General features: G+C 46.4%; 1 protein-coding gene across 1 annotated transcript; it reads right to left on the reverse strand.

The window, feature by feature from the left end:
• Positions 1 to 1,296: 1,296 nt before the first annotated feature.
• SNCG (synuclein gamma) lies at positions 1,297 to 18,846 on the reverse strand. The gene is made up of 5 exons (XM_075424167.1): positions 18,465 to 18,846; positions 13,300 to 13,341; positions 12,298 to 12,425; positions 2,816 to 2,902; positions 1,297 to 1,679 (listed from the first exon to the last, which is right to left on the reverse strand). Exons 1-5 carry the CDS (start codon positions 18,583 to 18,585, stop codon positions 1,659 to 1,661), a joined length of 399 nt encoding a protein of 132 aa, XP_075280282.1. The 5' UTR covers positions 18,586 to 18,846; the 3' UTR covers positions 1,297 to 1,658.
• Between the last annotated feature and the right edge of the window lie 6,276 nt (positions 18,847 to 25,122).

Consider the following 25,122-nt stretch of genomic DNA (forward strand, 5'->3'; position numbering starts at 1 on the left):
GGGGATCTGTTATCTCTGCTAGGGCTCTTTTGTTCCCTTTCCTTGTCGAGATCAAACATCCACTCTGGATGGAAAGCCTGGGGTCTCTGCAAGGCAATGCTTTACGGGTACTGTTAACCCATGAGAGAGGCTGATATGCTTGCTAGATCCTTCCACGCTACAGCAAGTCTGTACTGTAATACCTTCTGTAGTGATCATCATTATGCAGCTCAGTAAAGGTTAATGGTCTGATTCTGAAGCAGCTTAAATCTCTACAGTTTGTACTGGCTTCTCGTGGATCCGCAGGTGCTCTGCCTGCAGGTGAATAAAAGACCCCATTTTTAGAGCCATACTTACTGACGTGAATCATAGAATCATTATGGCTGGAAAAGACCTCTAAGATCATCAAGTCCAACCATCAGCCCAACACCACCATGCCTGCTAAACCATGTCCCGAAGTGCCACATCTACACATTTTTTGAACACCTCCAGGGTTGGGGACTCCACCACCTCCCTGGGCAGCCTGTTCCAATGCCTGACCACTCTTTCAGTGAAGAAATTTTTCCCAATATCCAATCTGAACCTCCCCTGACGCAACTTGAGGCCATTGCCTCTCGTCGTGCTTTAATCTCATTCTTCATTATTTGCAGCAATGAGCTTGTAGCAACATTTTCCCTTTCTCTACGCTTGTGAACGCAGAAGGTCTCCACTGCTCTCACTCAGCAGCTTATCTGCAGACAGACCGGCTGCTGTAACTGGTACCAGCCCCAGTGATCGCGTTGCATCAGTAAATCTCCTTTGGCACCCGTTATCAGACTCACGTGTTTCACAGGAATCCTGCCTGCCCCTGCCAGCAGCTCTGACCTAACAGGTCAGTGCCCATCACGTTTCCTTAATTACCTGCTAGCCATTCGTTATACCCAGAAGATGTCAGGATAGAGTTTTCAAGCTCTGGTGTAAGCAGAACAAGCAGCAAAGAACGAATACTAACCGAGCTCGACGTGGCTTTCATGTTCCTTTATAAAGCCTTCTTCTTTCCAGTTTCCCACACACACTCTTTCTTAAACATGGGGGACTATTTTAAAAGTTAAATCTCTACTTTTCAGCCCGGAGCGACAAAAAGCAGGCCTACCTACTCCATTGACTTCAGAAATACAATTTCTCATTATTCCGCATCTTTTACATCATGATCTAAGGACCTTACAGTCCTGAGACTCTTGTATTTCAATACCACAATTTCACAGGAAGAGTTCATCAGTTTGGAAGCATCAGCGTCTAAACTATGCAAATAAAACGAACAAGTAAAAAACTTGTTCAAACACTTTTTTATTAATTAAAAAAAAAAAATTGCACAATACCTAGAGATCCCAAGTGCCAGTGCAGATGGACGTGAGACATGGGTCAGTGAGCCTGACCAAAACACGCAAAGCGAGGGGGTCGGGAAGCCACGAGGGAGCTGGGGAGGGAGACACGCACCCCGGTACCCGGCTGCGCTTTGCTTACAATCAGAGGAGTCTGGCTTACATATATTTTGTGAGTGGTTTATGAGGGAGGTGAAAGACTACAGAGCTGAATGCAGTTAGTCTATGGAGAGAGGGATTTTCCTGTTGCAGTGCCAGCTAATATTTCCATGTATGCTCTTGGAATGTTCTCTTTGGAGCTAGAAGTCCCAAAGTTGATCAATTGCCTTCATTTTCACCCTGTGAGGGAAGACAGACAGGAAAACAGTTAAGTATTTCCAGTGGTAGACAGATATAAGTAAAATTAGGAGAAAAATCAATGCTGCTAGTCCACACATAAAAACCCATTAAAAACTATGTAACAACGACTTTATGTGGTGCAGAAAACAAAGGAATTATCCCTTCCTTCTGGGAAATCAGAAGTGCTCTCGCTGTAACTCAGACCTCCGGGGGAAAACGAGGGTGTGATGTCGCACGTGGCTGAGGTCGAGCTAACGCGGGGCTGGGCTGGCAGCGGCAGGAGGGTCCTGCCTTCTGCTGCCGGCTCTGCCTCCCGCCCTGACGCGCAGCTGGACATCGGCACTTGGGCAGCCATGAAGTCAGTCGGATTAGCGGGGCTCGTTTTAGGGACGCAGAAGTGCTGGGACTGGCACCAGAGGGGCCACGGCTGGCTGGTAGGTGCAAGCCGAGACTTTTGAGAGCTTCAGGCATGGTGACAACAGTCTGAACTTCAGAGATGCTGGAAACCGTAGAGTAGGGGTGCACGCAGCACTGCGGGCCTTGCAGGGTGGGCAGCCAAAGAACTTAGCACCGGAATCGTAAAGGAAATTTCATGTTGGGCAATAAAAGGTCATCCTCCCAGAAACAGATGTTTGATCCAGGGCTTCAGAAGGACATTGCCAGAAGACTAGATCAAACAATTAAAAGAACTAACTTAAATATAGAAAAATCTACAGAAAAATCTAGCTTGTTATCTAAAAATCTATAGAGAAAAAACTAACTTGTCAGCTAAAGGTCTTCTAAAGCATGGCTGCAACCAGGTAAAAGCTATTCCACGTGATGACAAACCCACAGGATAACATTAACTAGCACACGTGCGTTTACACGCCCGAATCAAGCAGCAGTTTAGTCTGTCTGATCTGTCGCTCGCGGCAAATTCTTGAACCTGAAAAAGGAAGTGGCGAAAGTGAGCACCCATGAGCTCAGGTTTCGTCAAATAACTCCTGAAAAATGGGAATCCCGATGGGCTCCATGTGCAGCAGGTCGACGATCACAGAGAGCAAAGGGGAGACTGTCCCGGGGAAAACCAGTCAGCCAGAAAGAGCCCCCGAGAGCCCGGGGACTGCGAGGGAGTTGGGTCCATGGCTTCACCTTACCTCTCCGCCGCTGTCCGTGCTGGTGGCTGGGGCCCCCTCTCCCACCGGCCCCGGCTGCTCAGGCGGCTGCGGCGCTGCCAGGTCCTCCTGCCAAGTCACAAGCGAGACGTTTGTCGCCACCAGCACGCGCAGGGTCATCGCCCTAATCTTAGGCAGGCTATCTGAGCACACCGCGCGCAATGGGTTTGAGCATTACACACACAAATAAAATACCCTGCTTAACAGATGGCAAATATTGCCCCAAATCCTTCTTTTGTACAGCTTGTTAGAGCAGATGTCTGTGAAAAAGCAATTCCATTTCTTACAGCCTGACTTAGGGTATTTTTCATACAAAACATCAGTTCTTTTTCTGAAGCTTTCTTTCCTGTCACAGAGTTTTTACGCCTTCAGTGTGAAGAAAACTGGGAGGCACAAATAAATTTGCCTAGAGTAAGACAGATCAATTCTCACACTAGATTACTTTCCCCACGTTATCTTACTCACCCCTGAGGTCTCGTTGCATAGACTAATACTAATTTCAGATACACCAGTAGTGTGGTGGCATTAATGTCGTGCACCAGATAAAATGTCATTATCAAAGAATAAGCTTTTCTTTGCATTTGAAGTCCAAGCATTTTCATAAGCACTTGAGGTTCTTCGAGCTGCTTGCTCGCGTCTTTCAGCTGCCTTCCTACTCAAAGCAGAGGAGAAAAGATTCTACTACCAGGCAATTACTTTAAATGTGATTTGGCCACAGGGGAAGAGAAGACAAATCTGTATGTGCGCAGAGGATGGACACAAAGCAGAAATGCACCTTTGTGGAACCAGTCAGCAAGAGCAGGGGGAAGCAGGAATAGCAGGACCTCTATAGTCCAGCCCCAAGCCACCAGGAAACTCCACTAAAATTACAGAGCTTCTCTGTTCCCTTCGAGCAAGCGTGCCCAGCAGTATCCCTGAATTTCTACTCTCTTTTCCCGCACGAAGCCAAGGCCACCACAGAAGGAACCTGAGACACACGCATTACGTAAAAGGAAAGTCAATTTTGCATGGAAGGGAGACAGATCATTTGAATGTCGATGTTTTGCAAACAAGAGGCCACCACTTTCCCTGGTGCTGCAGTTGATGCAGTGCAAAGCACATGTCCCTGTCAAACCTACTGTAAACAGAACTTTATGCTCTGTGTGTTTTGGGGGACTCTACTCTTTATTTTCACTCGTGTCCTTATTTTCCTCTCCAGCCACAACTGCTCTCATGCGTAGGAGCACACCCTGCTTCTTTTGGGACTGGATCAGGGAAGAAGAGGTGATGTGAAACAAACAGGAGAAAAATAGACACATTTTGCAGTTCTGTAGATATAAGGTAGATCCCATGAAAACGTAAGCTGGAAATCGGACTTCAGACCCATTTTTGGCAGGAAGAGGAGCCAGGAGATGGTTGTCCTGCCCTGTAGGCTTCCCGCTCTCCATGCAAGCTACCGTAAGAGATCAATCCACCACAGAAAGAAAACAGCCAAAATACGAGCTGCAGCCCAGTACTGATGTCCGTCGCAGTTCCAGGCATTCCCTTCACCTCCCTGCCAAGAGTCAATCAGTTTGTTTATAGAGACAGCTGAGGGTGTCTCCATACTTTTCGTATGATTTTCTTTTTTTTCTTCCTAAGAAACACACCCTTAATTTTCCTGGTGTTGTTGGCTGAAATGATTCTTGCGAGTGTCAGCCTGATCTGTGTCAGGTGAGCCCAAGTAACCTAATGACATCAAATTGTGCACATCGTGGAGACCAGTTCCCAATCCCCAGTTCCCGGCGCAGCAGGGACCCGAGGCTGCTGGGGAGAGGACACCGCTCTGACGGAGCCCTTCCAAAACAAGTACAATCTCCTGTTGCCAGCAAACAGAGCTCACTACTCTGAATTTACGGAGGCTGATCCGGCTTCATGATCCAGTCTGTGGCTTTAAAACACTTTACATGCATATAGGGCCATATAAAAAGGACTACACCTTATAACTCAACAGTGCACATTAGGTCAAAGCAGGGAAATAGCCTCAAATTCTGTTCTGAAGCATTACAAGCAGGTTTTCTTGGACTGTTAGGCAGAAAGAGAAGAAACCTGCAATGCAAGCCCCTGACAATAGCTGCAACAGCGGGTTCTTCGTAGGTATGTTGCAGGTGGCATTACCAGCTGCCGTGTGAAATGATGAAGGTGAATAAAAGGTGACTGCCTAAGGGGCTGAGCTGGGTTGGGGAAACTGGGGAAGCTCATAGGAACACAAGGACAAGTGCAGTGCACCCCATCTTTCCACAGGGCATGACCACCTACTCTTCCCAAGGGCAGGGAGCTCAGGTCTGGTAGATGCAGAAAGAGTCATGGAAAAGGGGATCCCTTCCTCAGGACCATCCCTCAGGACACTGCGTCCGACAGCGATGGGTGGGGGGAATATTCCCTGTTCAGCTGTTCTGCTGTTTATTATATCCCTTAAATTGTGCTCTCTGCCAAGACTCTGCTCCAGTAGGATAAAAGTGACTCATCCATCTATTTTCAGAAAGGGAAGCAACAGTGTTTCTAGAGAGCGTTTCTAAACTGGTGGAGGAACCAGCACAATCGCAGGACGAAGAGGTGTCAGGCCGTGTTAGGGACATCGCCTCCAAGCCTTTTTCTCACGCGCTTCCCACCCTGCCCAGAATAGACAGCATGAAACGAGGAAGGGCTGTGTTCTTCAGCTGGGCGTTAGCTGGCTGGGGATTGCGGTGGCTGGTCAGGAAAACAACACACAGAGGAGGACTGTGTGATGCAAGGGTCTTCTCTTTGGATGAAGAGCCTGGAATTCCTGGGTACAAAGCCCAGCTGTGACACTGACTCACAGCGTGATGCTGGGCAAGAAAGCAAGGGTGAAAGCTTCTCTGGAGGATGGTAAGAACTTTGCCATCCCTTTCAGTGTTCATCTCCTCATTAAAAGGGATAAAATGTTCTAAGGGAAAGGCATGTTGCAACCATTAAGTAATTACTAACGCTCCTCTTGCTCTTGAACGGCAAGCAGATTTCCCCCCCCTCCCCTTCAGAAATTACATATTGTCTTAGAAAAAGTATTTAAAATAAATAAATAAGTTTTTTTAATGGGCTGTTTTCTTCTATTTTTTGGGGGAGGGATGTTGAATCTTTCTGGCTAGAGAAGAGAGAAAACCGAAGTAGTTTAACATAACAGTTAAGTGACACACAAGATCTTAGAATTCATTACAGGAATACTACACAAGTTTTAAAATATTTTTAATTTATATAAATATATTTGTATATAGAATATATATACTATAGAAGATTTATATATATAAAATGCAATATTTCACTAAGGTTATGAAACAAAGTTACACGTTCAGATATCACTAATGAAAAAACAAATTAGGACCTGTCATTTATAAAAATATTCCTGCACAATGTTAAGAGGTCTTAAATAGCGCATACTATAGGCTTCAGATATTTTAGTATGTTTCTTCAAAACGGTTTTTAAAAGTACAGATTTTGCAAAAAAATGAATCACAATTTGATTCTTCATATTTCTCTGTTTCTTAGTTCTGTAAAACGCCCTTTTTCAGCTCAGTGACTGTGTTGTATGTTCCGCTGGCTGAGTCTAAACATGAAATGGAATTTATATTTTTACCCATATTATCTTATAGGCCAGTGGGCTTTTCTCCCAACCCCTAAAATTCTAAGATAAACAACCTTATCAGGATTATCTTCCTTACCTAACAGAGAAAGCATGCAGAGTCTAAACGTTGGATGCTGGAACATTACTCTTCAAAACCCCAACAAATTCAGTGGCAAGCAAGATTTCTTTTTTAATTATTATTATTTTTAATATATTATTATTTTATTATTATTATTTTAAGGGTGTAAAACCATAGAAGTTCACTGGCAAGCTAATCTGCTACAAATTTAACAGCCCACAGTGGGACATCAATTGCATAAGGTGGAGAAACGTTCAGCCTCCTGCAGTGCTCTTGACCTTGGGCGCTGGAGCAAAAGCAATGCTACTCGGCAGTATCCCCAGACCACCTCCTTGTAAGCCCTCAGGCGACCTGACAGGTCCTACGGAAAGGCTGTCCTGGATGGGTTTCAGGTTGAATGTTCTCAGAGTGACACTGACGGCTCTGACTAAGAGGTCTACCCGTGATTGAAGTGAGTGGACCCGACAGGACAGGCAGACGGCTGCGCAGGATTCCTGTCTTACCCTGCAAATCCAGGTGGACTCTTGAGGTAGCTTTGCTTTCACCCTGCTCACAGCCAGACTCTCAGGGTTTCCTGGGGCTGCTTATACAAATAATATGTATTTAATAATGTTTACATTATTATCCTACAGGATTACTGGGGCATAGCCCTTAGCCATGAAGCGCACACAGATTCTTGTAGACTTCACCAGTGCCACTAACTCAGCTATTCTGCCTGCGAAACACGTATGCCTGGATGCACTAATGAGACTGAGAGGGAAGCACAGAAAAAGCGCCTGTAGGCAGAGTAGCCCACCCCACGCTGCTTTTGCAGTCTCCCCTGCTCCATGGGACGCTGAAGGATACCACCGGGATGCATGACTGCATCGGTGAAATCCAGTGAAGCCTAAATACAAAGGATGAAGGTTGAACACAAAGGGGAAGAGTTTCGGTTATGTATTCTGCTTATTTGTAAGGCAGTTCAGCTGTTGATTTCCCTGCTCCTCCCACCCTTGGTTGCTCCCTCCTAGGGGCACTCGCCCTGCCCACACCAACTGAAACAGGGAGGTCACTCATTACTTTCTGCTTCTAATTAATTCCTTCGGTGCAACTGTCTTAGCATTGGTGGCATCGCAGTGTTTAAGTGAACAGAATTAAGGCCATGAACATCAACTGTTTGCATTCAAAAGGTGCAGTGGTTATGAAAGCGATAAGCCGCAGTACGGGTATGGCACACATGTGCCACATCAAGCGCAGAGAGAAACGATGTGATCTGATGAACGTGCCCAGCGGTTGCACATAATTGACAACTGCTCAAATAATTAATGGAGTGAAAGAAAAAAAGAAGATCAAACCCAATTCAAAGTGACAGAGCCATGAACTGACAACTACACCATATAAAAACTGACAGGGCAAATAGATCTAAAGGGAAGATCTAGGTGGAGGGTGTAGGGAAGCATCAGCTACTGGGGAAATTCCTCCAGTCCCGAGCGATATTTTGTGAGAGAGAGTGTGCGTGTGTATGCACATGCGCTTGTTCCCAGCCACGTGGTGTCTGCAATGCAGCAAACTTTGTGCTGTGTCATGCAGACGAAGAATTAATCCTTTTCTAAGACAGGGATGTTTAGAGGGTGGTTATCTCACTGAAATATCTTCATGCCCACCCCAAGGACTGGGATGGGTGCAGAGCCACAGGCAAAACACATTATTGATAGGTCTCATTCCTTTGCACATCAGAAAAATTGTGGAGGGCTTGTAGTCTTTTAACTTATATACTTATATACTTAAAACCTCCTTGAAATCAGCCAATACTTTCTTGTACTCATTAGCATTGGCCAGGCCAGTGCCAAAGCCCTGCTAGGTGATGCCAATGCTACTCGAGGTTGCTCTCGCCTGGTGCTTGGCACCCCTCCGTACGTGTAGAGTTACTTCAGCCCAATTTCCTTCTGCCTGGCTCCGAGTGCTCCCACCGAGGACAGCAAGGAGCAGTGTGCTGCCAGCTGCCCTGCGCATGTCCACACTTTGGTGCCTGCCATGTTCCGCAGGGGGCTGGATTCTTCCCCGTGGCCAAAGCTGCCATCTGATCCACGCGCAGAGCTCAGCCGCGCCGCAGCTGCCGCCCCGAGAAAAACTGATTACAGAATCCTTAGAGTTCCCCACTCCCTGTGCCACTGATCCCAGCTGTCAAACGCACAGATTAAATGTCAACAAGCTCTCCATAATTGATATTAACACTGGGAACGCTGAGCTGGGGCATACGTGCCTCCTAGGTCACTCGGCTCCCCAGGTTCGAGTCATCCTGTAGCACTGCTCAGTGCTCACCAGGCATTCACACAGATCCCCTGGCACTTTGAGTAACCCCTCTACAAAGTCAACAGTGAACAACACCAGAGACAGCTGAAGGCAGAAATCAGACATTAGCAACTGTTCTTCGTAGTTAGAAAGGAAGAGGATGGGATGGAGCATAAGCAAGTCTCAGGACCGGATGTGACAGCTCTCAAACTTCAGGGGCTGGAACGCTTGGGCATAATTTCAGGATTGTAAGATTTTAGCAGCAGGTATTTCTTTTTTAAACATCGAACTGCTATACCTTATCACTCTTAGCGTAACTCAAATGCATGACAGTGCCCGGTGCTGCTCTTGGCAGCCTTGGGCTGTATTTCCATTAGCAAAACGTGCAGCACAATAGGAGCGGATCCGGAGAGCAGGCAGCTGGTGCCCAGAGCCCAGCACAACCCCTCTACTCCCGGCAGGGCCCTCCCTCCGGCGCAGTGCTGGCCCCATGGCCATTAACCATTAGCTGCTGGGATGCACTCGGAGCTGCGTCTTCCGTGTCATCGCTATCCAAAATATCCACTGCTATCTCACGGATGCAACGGAGGTATGGTGAGTGAGAATGACTATAAGATCTGCACTCCTAATTCAAGCTGAAGTAAAACGCTAGAGTAGATAATCCCTCCTTTTCACAGGATTTTACATTTCACAATTTTCCTGAATTTCTTTCTCCCGGGAGTTCTTTTGCCTGGCTTTTCTGCTCCTGTTTTCATTTTGCGGCCCACCGCCGCTGTTTGGCATGACACCACAACACTGTGTCCAAAGCTGTTTTGCAGCTCCCTCATTTAGTCTGCCCTTTGGCATGGGTCACATACCACTCATTTATTTCTTGATTAACCCCCATTTTAACTCTAAGCAGGTGGACACTGGTGCACTCTAAAACTGGGAGGAGTGGTAAATACACCGGCAGGCTGTGCTGCCGTTCAGCGAGACCTGGACAGGCTGGAGAGCTGGGCAGAGAGGAACCTGATGAAATTCAACAAAGGCAAGTGCAGGGTCCTGCACCTGGGGAGGAACAACCCCATGCATCAGTACAGGCTTGGGGCGGACCTGCTGGAGAGCAGCTCTGTGGAGAGGGACCTGGCTGTCCTGGTGGACGACACGTTGACCATGAGCCAGCAGTGTGCCCTGGCTGCCAAGAAGACCAATGGGATTCTGGGGTGCATTAGGAGGAGTGTGGCCAGCAGGTCGAGGGAGGTTCTCCTTCCTCTCTACTCTGCCCTAGTGAGGCCCCATCTGGAGTACTCTGTCTAGTTCTGGGCTCCCCACTTCAAGAAAGATGAAGAGCTACCAGACAGAGTCCAGCAGAGAGCTATGAGGATGATGAGGGGACTGGAGAATCTCTCCTACGAGGAGAGGCTGAGGGAGATGGGCTTGTTCAGCCTGAAGAAGAGAAGGCTGAGAGGGGACCTGATATACGCTCACAAATATCTCCAGGGTGGGTGTCAGGAGGATGCGGCCAGACTCTTTTCAGTGGTGCCCAGTGACAGGACAAGGGGCAATGGGCACAAACTGAGGCACAGGAAGTTCTGTCTGAACATGAGGAAGAACTTCTTCCCTCTGAGGGTGACGGAGCACTGGAACAGGCTGCCCAGGGAGGTTGTGGAGTCTCCTTCTCTGGAGATATTCAAGACCCGCCTGGACAAGGTCCTGTGCAGCCTGCTGTAGGTGACCCTGCTTCGGCAGGGGGCTGGACTAGATGACCCACAGAGGTCCCTTCCAACCCCGAACATTCTGTGATTCTGTAATGACAGTTCAGATGCTTAATGCTTTAACCCTCTGGAAAATTCGGCTTTTGTATATTGCCTGCCACTTGCATAACCCAGAACCATTACTAGAGTGCAGGAATCGCTGGTTTTCTAAGGGACTATTTGCCCAGGGATGAAAACAGATAACGTCAACTGGTTTGAGCTGTGAAATTACCACCTGTATGTTGTAGCTCATCAGTCTTTGAGGGAGGGCTCTCACTGGATGAAAGGGGAAGAGGGTTGCTGCTGCTCAGTCCTTGCCAGAAAGGGAAACAGTTTGGTATATGCAAGACAGATTCCTACTGTCAGCAAATTCCTAGCTCTCCTGGGTCAACCACCCTGTGCCCCGTCAGTCAAAAGGTAGGAGGGGGTTGTCCGGCCCCACAGAATTAAGAATCACTGTTTGCACTCCTGCAGCCTAACTGCTGTCCACTGTCGGAATAGAGATTAATCCTATCCCAAGGGCTTAGCAGAGCTCCTGTAGCCGCCCTTTTCACATGCTTTCAGGAGGACATTATGCGTCACTCGTAGCTGCTGTTCTCCTTTGTTCGGCTATTCTCTCAGGATTTATATGGTGTGTAGAAGTTTTGTGTCACATCACAACGTGTTTATGTGCAGGTCAGGAAATTCATCAGCCAACTGTTTGAACAATTAGAACGATTTTGGCCAGCCTCGCTTCGCTTTGATTCTAGGTTTGGGTTTGTTGTGACTCATCTAGCTCAAGTCACTCTCAACGCCATTGAGAAGCTCTCTGAAGAGGGGAAACACAGCTGGGCTTACCAAAGAGCTGACAAATATTAGCCTCATGCTGTACAAAAGGTTGCTGTTTGTTACCACCTAGTGAAAGCATCTTCTCTAATGATCAACTTTGCCTTCATCCAGGGAGCTGTTCTGCTCCTTCACATGCCCCTTAATCCCCTCACTTCAAGCAACCCAGTTAGTCAATTTAGGCTGGAGGACAGAAGACGCCTTGTCTGAATCTGGCTTAATCCGTGTGCAATTTGGGTCACACGGCCTTTATCAACAAGTGCTTGGTTGTTGTCAAAATCAGCACAAAGCAGAGCAGGAGGGCAGGCTCTCTGCTGGGCCTGGGCTTTGCCCAAATTGCTGATGCCTACGGCGCTGCTGAGGCCAGAGCTAAGGGTGCCTGGTGCGAGGGCAAGCGCTGAGCTCCCGCTCCATCACATCCCGCACATCCCGGAGCTCTGGATCCAGCCAGATGCTCACTGCAGCCTGGCTGTGTTTCTGCTCAAGTCCCTGGGAAAAATGCTTTTCTACATTCGTAAGAAAACGGGGCCCCAGACTTTCGCCAACAGTGCCCACTGATGGGACAAGGGGCAATGGGCACAAATTGATAAATGTTCCCACCTGAACACAAGACAACACTTGTGGTCAACCACTGGCACAGCTTGCCCAGGGATATTGCGGAGTCTCCATCTGTGGATATGCTCAAAACCAAACGGGACATGGTCCTGGGCAACCTGCCTGCTCTCATTGACCCTAAGAGGGTTGGGCTAGATGATCTCAAGTGGTCCCTTCCAAACTAAATGATTCTGTGGTTATCTTAGGCATTACACAACAATATTAAGCATTATATAAAAGCAGATATTGCTGAAAACCTCTCATTGAATAGGTAAAATCATCAATTATAAATGTTTGCAGATAATGTAAGTGTAATCCAGAGATGACTCTTCTGTCCTGCACATCACAAAAGAAACAAACATACCTTTTTTACAACTCCTGTAGTGGCTGCAATTGTCTCTGCTCCTTCTACAGTCTTGTTTGCCACTGTGTTCACACTGGCTACTACAGCTTCTCCCACCATATTGGCCTGCTCTTTGGTCTTCTCAGCAACTGTGATTTCAACAAAAGCAGAAAGTCAATAAGCTAAGCACTGCCAAAAGGCTGCCAAATTCACCACAACTATAAAACAATAGCAGCAAGGTAAGAAAAGAAATTGGCCCTGGTACAGTCCTTATTCAGATTATTTTATATGAGATCATGTCTGAATTTAGACCATGTACGCAAGGGTTTTGTCTGACTCAAAACGCTGCTCGGAGAGCAGCACTGCAGCCTGTCAGTCTTTGTGGGCAAATGGACAGTGACAAATTCACTGTAAGATACTAAGGGACAATTGTGAAAATAAGGTATTTTGCACTGCAGATTGCATATGACATGTCTCTGGGGACCTTCTGCTCGATTCAGTACACTCGGGTAGAAAAAAGTAATCATGAAATTCTTGAGGGAAAGGTTCCCTTCATCTCTCTTCAAGGCAGTCCATATGGCTGCCCTGCCTTGGAGCTGGGGATACCTCGAAGGATCCCTCAGGGTCCCTGACTCCGTGACTGCCTGACGGGAGTCTCCCAAAGACTAGTTTTGGCCGGACAGGATCTGACTTAAGTAAATCCTCTCTGCATGCCGGGCAGCACTCCTGACATTGTGCAATGTCTAAATTGCTGTGAAACATCCGAGTCTGCCAAGTAACATTTGTTAGATTTTCTTTTGACCTGCTGTACTGATTAAACACTTTCTCCCATCCACGTGCACGGCAAATGCCAGGCCTGAACCCTCACTCCTGGCAAACACCCTCCATTCATCAAATGGAAGGTCACGCAGATCAGTGGCGTCCCCCAGAGACCTCCTGTTTGGCAGCAGCGGCAATGGTCTTATCAAGAGGTCCAGCAACACCTCACAGATTTCCACATCTCTCTCAGGGCTGTGCTCTTACCTGTGGTCACACTTTGCACTACACCTTCCTTGGTTTTGGTACCTGTGAAAGGAAACACACGGTCCGTCAGTGCTACGCGGCAAAGAAACCCTGGTTTCTGGACAAGGGAGGTTTTCTGCCCTTACGAGGTGCAGCGGGGAGCCGTGGTGCTGCTGGCACCTCCTGCTAAGACATGAGCCATTTGTAGAGCCGGCAGAAGGGACCAGCTTCCTTCCCCAGTAAAGCCAATGAGTACCTTTGTGTCAGGAGTTGGATAACTCCAACCACAAATTGTCTGGACATGCCTAGACCTGAAAAATCTTGATTATACCATGCTGAAGTACGAAAATTTGTCCCTGGAATATTCCCAACGTGAAAAGAACAGTCAAGCGGAGGTAAATCAATGTTAAGCTAATTGTAAAAATGAATGTATAGTAAGTCACCAGGTAAAATCTCACCTACTTCAGTCCTTCAAGACAGGGAGTCCCATCCGTGACTCTCCCCTGCCTTTCAGCAGGATACCTGGCTGCAGTGGTCATTTAAAGCTTCCTTCTATACCTCTAATAAAGGCTCTGGAGAAAGTTGAGCCTGAATTTACAGAACATCCACCCACCTACTACATACCTGCTTACTAGATTCCCATTTCGGTTCCTCAGCCTAGGCTGTAAGGGCCTGCTCGCAACGATACACAGAATGCAGATGTTATTATCTCAGATTAAGAAAGCACACCATTTGTGTGCTTAGATTGTAATTTATCTCACTGCTCTCCAGGCAGAAAAGCTAACAGGATCTGAGGGCATTCAGTTTGCAACACAAGAAACCCTTAAGGAATAATTCATCTCTGTCATTTTCCTCCAGGCTTGAAGCGACCTGCTATACACCCATTCTATTTGTATACCGCAGCACGTGTGTTAAATCACATGGTAGATGGGCAGCCCCCACGGTAACTAGATGATTCTTTCACATTACAAAGATAAAGGATCACATTTATCTCTGTTGGAAGTTGAATAAACACGTACCAAAGTTTTCCGCTGGTCGCACTTTACTGTATTTTGTAAATCATCTGCATCTATACAGGCTCTTTTCAAGTTTCCCATACTGATACAACAAAAGGATTTTTATGGCCACCTGTCAAAACGATAGGAATAGAGAGCCAGGCAGGTCTTTAACGCCATGGTTACTGGAGCATCGACGGGTGTGGTGGGAGAAATCAGCTACAAACCACACCTCGTTCTCATTAACAGCCTGAAAAGCAAAACGGGTGCAGTGCCCTGATAACAACCCATCCAGCCCAGCTCTGTTCTGCCTGATACATGTTATGTATTATTGAATGTAATATTGAATGTAATTCTCAATTGTTGATTTATTTTGGTGGCTGTAATGGTTGCCTGCGGCAGAACAAAGCCATTCTACTGCAATATGCCCTCAACATTTCACCCCACCCTCCCGAACTCTGTTAAAACAGAAGCGATGAAATCTTTGTGCTTTATGCTTGTTACTGCTGTAGACTGCAGTTCCCAGTGGTGCACACGACACGCGTGCACTGCTGTAAACTGGGTTTGATAACGATGCCCACGATCCACAAACGCGTACAGAAGCGCAGCAGTGAGCAGAGCAGATGCAAAGTCTCCAGCGACAAAGGGGAGCTCCTGCACAGGCCATCTGCACACTGTTCCATTCGCATGCTGTGTGGCTTCAGCTTCCCTGTCGGTGCCACTCCAATAACAGACTGCCTCAATAGCGATGTGACATACAAGATCTTCTCTCGTCAGACACAGATGTTCAAGCTTAGCCCTTGTTTGCTGGTTTTTGGTCAAAGAGCAGTTGTTAGGTAAGCAATGTAGATAATTTTGCTGCACTAGCCTTGCATGCATCTTAGCATTGCAGTAAACATGCTTAGTGAGACAAGAGCTGTGCTTTTGATAATTTTTTTGAGAGACTTTTGATTTAAGATGACTGTCTGGGCTCAATTCTTTTCCAGGGCGAGGGGAATGCGTGGGTGCCATATTTTCTGATGGCAAATAATTCCAGAAACGAGGGATGCAGCTAAAAGAAAAACACCTGAATCCATTTCACGGCCGAAGCAATGGCACTGGGAAGTGCCACCGCGGCAGCTTGGGGAGAGCTTGCCTCATGTTCCTAAGCCAGTCTCCTGACCGCACCCAGTGACTCAGGCTCAGCATCCATTATGCACCACATGAAACTCAACCTTCGGGCGCATACCCTTGCCAGCAACCCGCATCTGTGGAATCAGAAAGCGATCACCTGATGCTCAATCTCATTTCGCTCATTAGTCCTTGCCTGCGGCTTGTGTACACAGAATTAAAAGTTCACGCATCCTGCCTCTTCTGAATGCTCTGAGTCATCTGTAAGAGCTTTGGTATCGCAAGGGTGCGACCGAGGTGGTGGAGCGCTTTGCAGCGGGAAAAGAGTCGTAGTAGAAAAGGATATTATGATGTGCTGTAAGTCCTGCAGGAGTTCGTGCTGGAGTCACTTTGTTTAAGTAGAGCTTGGTGTGTTGGGGATTACTGCGACACGCATGACTGAAAGCCTTTCTGGAAAACTAGAAGTGCATTCTTTGTTGAGGCTTCCTGAATTATAGTGTTACACAATACTAACAACTTTATACTCAATACTCTGACGCAGCTTTGCATTAACTTCTTTAATAAACTTCAGCATCACTTATCCCCCTATTTAAACCAAATAAAAAAGACAGCCCATTGAATCAACTGCTGGATACACATTAGCTGTGCGAGAACCCACAGCCACTTCCGTACGCCCAGAGGCTGTTGCAATCTGGAGAGCTGACTGTGATTTCACTAGGTGCAAAGGTGGCCCACACTACAGGGTTTGTCACTCTCTTGTCGTGCACCCTCTTCTCTGCCTACACGGTCAGCAAGCCACGCCGCAGGGCAGGAGCACCCCACGCTCGCGACTCCCCGGCGGCGGCAGCATCTCTGACCAGCCCAGCTGTGAACCGCATTGCAGGGCTAGCACAGGAGGGAGGCACCTCGGGCTCTGGCACGGGTGGTGGACACAGAACCTGCGTGGCTCGGAGAGGAGGGCCGAGCTGGCCACAGTGCCCGATGACACTGTCTGCTCCAGGCAGGTGCCTCTGAACGAGAATTATTTGTTTTCTCCTGGGGCAGCAGCAAGTGACTCGCCAGATGTGGTGGTTGTGCCCAGACATCTGGAATCCTCCTTGGACAGTCAGTGATGAGGTAACACAAACCTGAAAAAAAGTCAGGGATCCCCTTCATCCACCCTAGTCTTTGGGTTTTTTCCTCCCTTTTCCTGATGTTCTGGAAAGACCCTTAAGCTTTTATACAAGTATTAATTTCTCCTAGCATCCAAAACACTCGGGTTGTGTCACATAACGCTCTAGACCAAGCTGCTGGGACAGGGCTCTGTGAAGGAAGGAGCCATTCAGGTCTGTGATTAACTCTTCATGTGGCACCGAGTGAGAAAAGCCAGCATGAACAACATGCTAATCATTCTAGGTTTAATCAATATACCTGGCCTCCACCTTCTCTGCTTATTTAAAAAGTCAGTTCTCTGAGCTAATCAGCATCTGGCCTTTACTTTTCCTGCCTGTGAAAGACTGAGTTTTCCCCAAAGGGCTGAGCATCCCGCAGTGCGCAACAAGAACCGAATCAGTCCCAAGGCAAAGCACTACCCAGCGCATGACAGGGTAGGAATTGGCAGTATACCAACGAACCAAAACAAAAAAATAAAAGGAGAAAGCACTTAATATTCACCTTGATCCTTATTTGATCCTCATGCAGAGACTGAGGTTTTAAGAAGTCTTTTAGAAAACTTCACTGAAAAGGTTTAGAATTTCATGAGCAGACTCCGTACCCTACAGCTGTGTATAAACGAAAACCAGGTCACAATATGGAGATGTACGACATGACTGAACAGAGATGTGAGGAATTAAGTATAAAAATTTGGAATGACCCTTTCTGACACCACTCAAATCAGGCAGCAGGCGGAGCAGCGGTGATGCTGCAATCCGACACCCAGCTGTGACGTTTCGCAGGCTGGTGTTTCAGTTACTGTGGTTCGTTTAGCTGTTTATAGGGATGCTGTTCACCTTTTTTTTTCTTCTGAGTCAGGTTCAAGTTCAAATGTGAACTGTTATATAGGTTCATTTACAGCCTGCCAATAGCTGAGTATTTAAAATTTCAGGATGAAGACATTACCAGATCTGCTACACATAAAATTTGTATTTAATTTCTAATGTACAAATATATATCCATAGCTATTGTCAACAGAACTATTTTAAATGTAGTAGCTACGTACAGCTGTGGATGTCGCAGCAAGACAACAGGAAGAGCCTGCATGTAAACTTCCCTATTAAAAAAAAAAAAAACCTCCATCCCACATCTAGTAAACATCAAAAGCTGCGTGAGGTGCAGTAATCAGCAGTGAGGTGATCAGTCTTGGGAACCTAAGGCTTCATAGATTTTTATATTATCCGGAATATCTGAGCACCCAGCCATATAACTGCATGCGCTAGACAGTGGAGAGAGCAGGTTTGAGGGTGACCTTGACAGGGGGGGTTCTGAAGCAGCACATTAGCTGTCAGCAAGGACTCTAGCAGGACATCAGATCCTACCCTTCAGGCAAAAATTAATGTGGGTGTCCCTCGTAAAACAAGATTAATGTGTGCACTGGGGATGAAATAGGTTGGTGAATAAGGGAAAGATTTCAGGATAAAACAGTATGTAAGTGGGGAAACAGATGCATCCTGCAACCCCCACTTACTAACGCTGCCGACTCCTCTCGAGGACCTCCTCAGCGTGTCTCCTGCAGCGTGGAGGGGAGGCGGAGACCAGCAGTGCTCAGATGCTTGGAGAGCGAGTGGCTCATCCTGTGAACACTCAGTGAACAGTCAGAACAGAAACCTTCCACCTGGGCATCTGCTCCTTCACCGTGCACTAGTTCTGCCTCCTCTGAAGCAGTGGCCATTTCTATGTCTAATTCACAGTTGGGAAAACTGAGGCACGGGGAGGATGTGGCACCCCAGGCTTACCCAGCCACTCGGTGACAGAGCTGAGGATGTTATCCAGACCTCCTGCCATTAACTCCCAAGCTTTAGCCACAATATAATTTCCCCAGACTTTCTCAGAGACAGTCTACGCGGCAGTTCATGCTCAAATGGAGATTGAAAACAGCTCTCTTACCTACGTACATCACCCCTTCTTTAGTCTTCTCTGCAGCCTCTGTCACTCCCTGCTTGGTCTTTTCTGCAGCAGCCACCACACCTTCTTTAGCAATGGAGAAACCTTTCTTAAAGACATCCATTCTTGCCGATTGCTAGGGTATCACCTGGACAACCGGAGTGAGGGACAGCAGCAAAAAGCACCTCAAGACCACAACTGCAAGATGCAGCCCCAGCCTTGGCGGATTCCTGGTTTCCCTGCCGGTCTCTGCCTTTGCTCTTACTCCTCCGCTGGATGAAGGCAGTGTGGCAAACCTCACAGCCTTCGCCGGCTCTTATTGATGAAGCGTGCTGCAGTGTAGCCAATGCCTGTGAACAGCTGATACTGAAATATTAATGATATGGATCTGCTTGGGAAGATTTAAGAAGGGAGGGGGAGAGGAGGAGGACGACTTCGGTAGGTAAGAGACTGCCTGGAAAATTTCCAGACAGAAAAAGCTTTTAAAATATGCTGCAATGCTCTCACTCGAGGATGCTCTCATGTGAAGAGCGAGACTTTTTATCTGAAGAGCTGAGTTCCTGAAAGGGCATCTCCCCACAGCTGCAGCCAGAGGCAAACACAAGCACTCCTGGGTGGGTTCCCAGAGGCTGGAGAGCACATAAAGCTGGTGGTGTTTGTAGCAGACAAACAGGGTCGGGTTTCTTGGGCTGGCAGTTATCAGAACCCATCCTGCACAAAACCATAACAACAACAGTATTTCTAGTAAACGTTGCGAGAAAAAGGGAAGCAGCTAGAGCTTGGTGCTCAAGTGAAGGGAGCTGGAGGTCCCCCTTGCCCTGTTGGCCAAGTACGAAGTTGGTTCCTCAAGGCATTTAGTAGAAGTGATGGTTTTTGCTCAGCTGCACATCCTGTTACAACGGCTCATTTCTGAAAAATCAGATGCGTGTTGGGGGAAATCCTGTTTCCTATTTGTTTCTCCGAGTTGCTGGAGACAGAGCTCTGCTCCGCCGCTGCAGAGCGAGACGACGTTTGACACCGACGCCGTGGCTCACGTCGGAGGTCTGTGCTGCAGAGCACAGCGGGGCGAGGAAACCATCCAGCAGAGAACTGCTCCGGGGGATCTTGGTTTGCATCGAGGATCCAGCCAGCCTCCAAGGCCTCACTAGGAAAAAATACCACAACATATGATCAGTAATCACAGCTGGATACCCTCATGTGCTGAAAGTTAAACTCAAGCTAAATTGTTTTGTGAAGTAGATCCCAGCGGCCCAAATCAGCTGCTGTCCCACTAGCAAACTGATTTTCAGTGCAAGGACCTGTGAAAGCGATTGCTGGTGCAAGAAGGTGAATATTTTTTATTTTTTTTAATAGTACCATATCTGAAATTACAGAAGCCATGGAGCACCAGCCTCTGAGCACAAACCCTGACCAGCTTGGGATGCTTTTCCTTACCAGGCAAAGAGGATACGAAATTCAGAGGTTTGACTGCGTTGTGGGAGGGTAGCACACTGCAGCCTCATGAAGCGTAGTGGTCTGTAAGCCACTGCTGCCACAAGTTATCAGCCAGGAAGTGTCAGATGGGGAATGACTATACAGAAAAGAAAAAGGTCTGAATAAAAAAGGAAATGTCTGTATGCACATGCAGACATGTACACAGACACAGTTCTTACTGTGGAACTAAGAATATTTCTTTAGGTTTTGGGAGTGGTTTTTTTACTCCATATCTAAACAATTGAAAACCTGTTGATCTGGAAAATACACATAGATTTCTTAACCTTTTTCTCACACATAATTCTCCTTACCTATAAATCAAGAACAAATTTCCATTTGAATGTAGACGAGTCAAATCTCTGACAAACACATTTATCAATTGTTAATTAAAAAAAGTGTGAGATTCAAAGGAAGGCCATCACAACACACCAATTACTGTAAGAGCTCTCTTTGTTCTAGACTGCTGCAAGCAAGGAGTAAAAGAAGGTTTTTCTTACCATCTTTCCAAATTTCCTTTAGGTGGCTGGTTGACCACTATCCAGAGTGCACAGCTTGTGCTCGTTTCTGCTCCCAGAGTGTTCATAAATTGAAGATACGTGCATCTTATTGTGCCATACAACCAGTGGTTTAACCTACCTGCTCTTGGAGTCAGTCACAAGGCTCCCATTGATTTCATCAGGCACAGAGCAAGAGTCTTGTTATTACTACATTTGATAAAAAGTGAATTTACCATCTTTGGAAATAGCTGCTGGGCCCATTTACTTTTCACTAGGCTTTCAAAGCCCATTAAAGCAGAGCACAGAGCTTCCCAGGGTTACGGGTTTTACTGGTATTTTCAGGAGAACGCCCAGACTGATAAGGCTGAGCTAGAAGAGTATTTTGATTTTGTTAAGCTATTGTTCAGTCATTGTGATTTGTACAATTGTATTCTACACATTTTGCATTGCTATAAAAGGTAACACATGAAATATCAAGCCACCCTGCGATGTGAAACATGACTCATCACCGGATTGAATTAGCCGGTACTCAAGTGGGATACTCCTTTCCTGCCTTGTCCTCTCCCAATGACCTTCAGAAAGAGCTCACAAGAGGCATTTAAATGCTGCTGGATCCCTCCCAGGGCAGCAGGCCGTTTGCACAGGCATTGTTTTACCTTGAAACCCTTTTCAGGAAAGCTCTGGACTCAAGATTGTAGGTGATCTATATGAGCAGGCATCAATAACGGCTCCTGAACGCTTGCCACCCTGTAGGAACTCTGGTACCCTATTTCTATTCTAAGCAGAGGATTCAGTCCTGATCTGTTGCCAAACCTGCCTCAGGCAAACCTAACAACAGGAGTTAATGTAAGCAGCCTTGGCTTTAAGATTTTGCTAGGATCTCAACTTTGTGCCTGATAAATTTTTCCCTCGTATTAGATAACAATCAGCAGCTAAAGAGAAGCTCCTCCAGTGAGCAGTTCAGAGAACCCAAGTTCCTGTCTCACCTGGCAGCAACCTCTTTTTCTCCGCTTTCTATCTTGGGACACTGGGGAGAAGTCAGTTAAGCTAGACATTAAGTTCCCATTTTTTTCTATTGAGTTTAACTCATGCCCCCTTGTAAAAAAATTCCTCTCTCACAAACGTTTAGCTGACCTGCATAATACCAAAAGAAAGCCTTGACCTGTGCAATGACAAGCCATCCAACTGCTCTTCATCTAACATCTGGATTCTGGCTGCTCAGGCTTGCCGATCGAGTCTCTTGCTGGGGAACATGGCAGTTTCTTGAGGGCCTCTGAAAGGTGCAGTTCCCCACCTCCCATGTGCCCAAACCTCCCTCGGGGTGCTGGTGGCCAGTGTCGGGAAGCAGGCCTGTGCAATGCCCGCTGGTAATCCCGTGGTATGGGCAAGGCAAATCCAAACCAGGTCTACCTGTTCCCACAGAACCGATGCAAGGGAAAGAAAAGAAGGCAAAGCAGAAATCAAGCTTCCCTGTCCTCTACTGACTTCTTTGTGTCTGCAACAGATTAAAACAGGATTTTACTTAATATGTGTCTCTTCCCTCTTTAATTTGCCCAGTTGCACGTTAGTCTGCACACAAAACCTTAACCTTGTCCTTAAATGATGAACTTCTGCTAGAGACTAACAGCTGACAAAGGCATCTTGCTGGGTGAAAGGAGGGGGATTTGGTCGTATTCTACTGAAGTATCTAAATGGTGCATGATGTCATTTGAAAGACAGGTAAGGAGAGGAAAGACAGAATGCTTTTGTGGCTGGTAAATATCCTTTGTTCAGGAAGGTATTTATGGCGAATAATATTAACATTAACAGGATCCAACCTTGCTCTATATAAACAGAAATCCTCGCCCTCTCTCTCCATTTACAAAAACTTCAAAATGCCGAACGGAGAACTGTTTCAGATCATTCATTTTCATGCCCTAACGAAAACAAACAGTTCTGTCTGACATCCTCTTGGCAAACAGCTTAGGACTTGAATCCCTGCGTGTACGCTTGCATAGTTAATGAGTAATTTCCTCCGCCGGGGAACGAACAGGGTGAAGGCTGACGGATGAGCCATTTTTAAGGCACACATACAGCAAGTGGAGCTCTGCCAGTGCAGGGCCCAGCAGTCTTTCGTGACTGCTTTCTGCCATTGAGGAACATTGACAGGTTTCGAACAAACTAATAAAAATATAGCTAACAAGAATTCATCTTCTTCCTCTGAAAAACAGACCACTGAAAGGAATCCTTCCTAGCCCAGCAGCCTGCCTCCCGACACGTCTCTGCCCGTGCTCTCCTTCCCCGGAGCCGCTGCACACACACGTGCGCACATCAGCAGCGGGCAGGGAATGAAACAGCATTTTCCAGATCTAAAAACCAGTGCCTAATGAGAACTTCTTCCTTTGCTGTGCAGCTAGCAAGAAAACAGCCCTCTTCATCTTCCCAGGCATAAAATCCTTTCAGCTATTAAATCTCCTTCAGCAATTTGGAGCTGGGATATATGAATCTAAAGCAACATGTGCTTATTAAAATAATTCCATCCAAACATTTTTACAAGGATTTTTTTTTTGTTCTTTTAAATACACATACTTTGAATTTAAGTCTATAATTAAGAGCATTATGGAGTAGGCAGTAAAGATACAAAAGAAATAAACAAAAAAAAAATCTGAATCTATTAATGGCATATTTAATTTCTAAGGGTTCTTCCTCCAGAGAGACACTGGCTGGAAGACCCAGCGCCTTTGCTTTCCAAGTACGTATTCACTGTTTATCAGGCGTATTGTTTGGAGCCGTTCACCGCGTGGTCACCCATCTCCCATCTGAATGTGGCTGCAGGGCTCTGACTCCAAACACACAGAAAGGGGCCGAGATGAGATTTTTACATCTTACGCAGATTATCCAGAGACGGTGCTGGTATTTGACAACTTGATTACGGAATGGCAAACGGGACATTGAATTCTCGGGGCAGGCAACATTGGAGGGGGTCAAGAGCCGTGTTTAATGGAAATGGTTGTAATTACCAGACAAGGCATAAGTAGTCCTGACAGTCGTCTGCAAGATCCCAGGGCATACTAATGAATCTGGCAATACCAGCTCTTTCCAGACTAGTTTGAATGGTTTGAAGGAGTATTTCTCAGAAATACTTTGGGGAAAAGTACTTTCATGAATAAGGGCACATGAGAAAAAAAGCCACTAATGACTGGGGACCAAGAGTGGAGGAACAATATCTGTCACCTGTCAAATTTAGTTGCCAAAACAAAGAGCAAGTGGAGTGTTTTTTTTTGGCTAGCTGTTCTGACAACTGCTAGAAACTTCTGAGAAGTATCAGGGCAGCTCCAAATATCTTCACACCACTATTTTCACATCACTTATTGATAGGGTTTCAAGTATTCTTTTAGAGTAATGCTTACAGAATCACAGAATGGTAGGGGTTGGAAGGGACCTCTGTGGGTCATCTAGTTCGACCACCCTGCAAAAGCACTTCCAAATAATTTCCCAAACTATGTTTGAAATTTGATTTGTCTCACCCATTTCTTGCATTCCAGCAGTGGTACCCAGCTCCGTAAGGTACACCAAGCCTAAACTAGGCAACTGAAAAGTGAGTAGATATCTGCTGGTGTTAGTTGGTGCACAGTTGCCTTTCTCATCTAGAAACAGCTACCTCCTAGAAGAGACTGACCTCAGAAAGCAATGAGCAAATTGTCACAGCAGATGACCTTGTATGTCTGTTTTCCCTGGTTCCATGCTGAGGTACCAGCTCAAAAAAAAGAGGCAAAGTTGTGGTGTATCTTGTTCCTAAATAGGTACGCTCCTCATAGCTGTTCCTCTACAGATGTTAAAGCAAGAAAACTTACAGCTTGGTCTGCCAATAAATCTAATGTTATGAACCAACTGTACACACCCCAAATCAGACCAGCTATTAGACAGAAACCTTAACTAGTGTTCAGCAAGGAAGGTACTTTGAATCATTCGTGCCTTCCATGTGTTCATGGCAGCATCCTATGCTATGCCCATCACAAGGAGAGAGACATCAGGCCAGTCCCCAGCATGCTCAATATTTTAGCGCCTTTTATAACTGCTACCAAAAAGTCACGCTAAATTATTAACTTGCAAATGGCTGAGCGACCTGTGCCTCCCGATCGCTGCACTCGTAGGCAGCACCATTACAAAGGTACAGAGAATGAGTTCTTGCACCTGATGGAGCAGAAGATGTTCCAAGCCAGGAGGACAGCAGAGAAACATTGCCCCACCACTTGGGAGGTATCACAGCTGCAGAGAACAGAGATTTAATGGATGAGTTAAGACTAAGTGGAAAGGTATATATTGAAAGACAAGTCCAAAGGGTTTAGAAATAGGTCACGAGTGGGACAACTTCAATATCTGCACAACAACACCACTTTTCTGCAAGCCACGATCACACAGCAGTTCAGGCTATAAGCCTGCTGTGTGTTTTGTCTGATGTTTATTTCAGTTCCTTCCCAATAATGGGTCTTAGTAAGTAAACAAACATAATGCTGAGGTCACATCCAGTTACTTGTAATAAAGGCATATTTGTACATGAAACATGGCACAAAAAATATCCATGCACTAACACTTATTATAGCAGGATGCACACAATCCTGAAATAAAAGCAGCAGGAAGGAAGAGAGGGAAGCTGCTTATTTCTTCCAGTCTTCAGAACTTGTGGTTTCATCTCCCTGGAGAAGTGACTA

The sequence above is a fragment of the Opisthocomus hoazin genome, chromosome 6 (assembly GCF_030867145.1).
Source record: "Opisthocomus hoazin isolate bOpiHoa1 chromosome 6, bOpiHoa1.hap1, whole genome shotgun sequence".
Taxonomy (NCBI): Eukaryota; Metazoa; Chordata; class Aves; order Opisthocomiformes; family Opisthocomidae; genus Opisthocomus; species Opisthocomus hoazin.

What these genes read in the sequence shown, in the direction of transcription:
- SNCG (XM_075424167.1), bottom strand. Translation starts at nt 18,585, where the DNA reads ATGGATGTCTTTAAGAAAGGTTTCTCCATTGCTAAAGAAGGTGTGGTG. An exon ending in AGTGCAAAGTGTGACCACAG is followed by an intron (nt 12,426 to 13,299) that starts GTAAGAGCACAG and finishes TTGAAATCACAG; the next exon opens with TTGCTGAGAAGACCAAAGAG. An exon ending in GCACGGACAGCGGCGGAGAG is followed by an intron (nt 1,680 to 2,815) that starts GTAAGGTGAAGC and finishes CTTCCCTCACAG; the next exon opens with GGTGAAAATGAAGGCAATTG.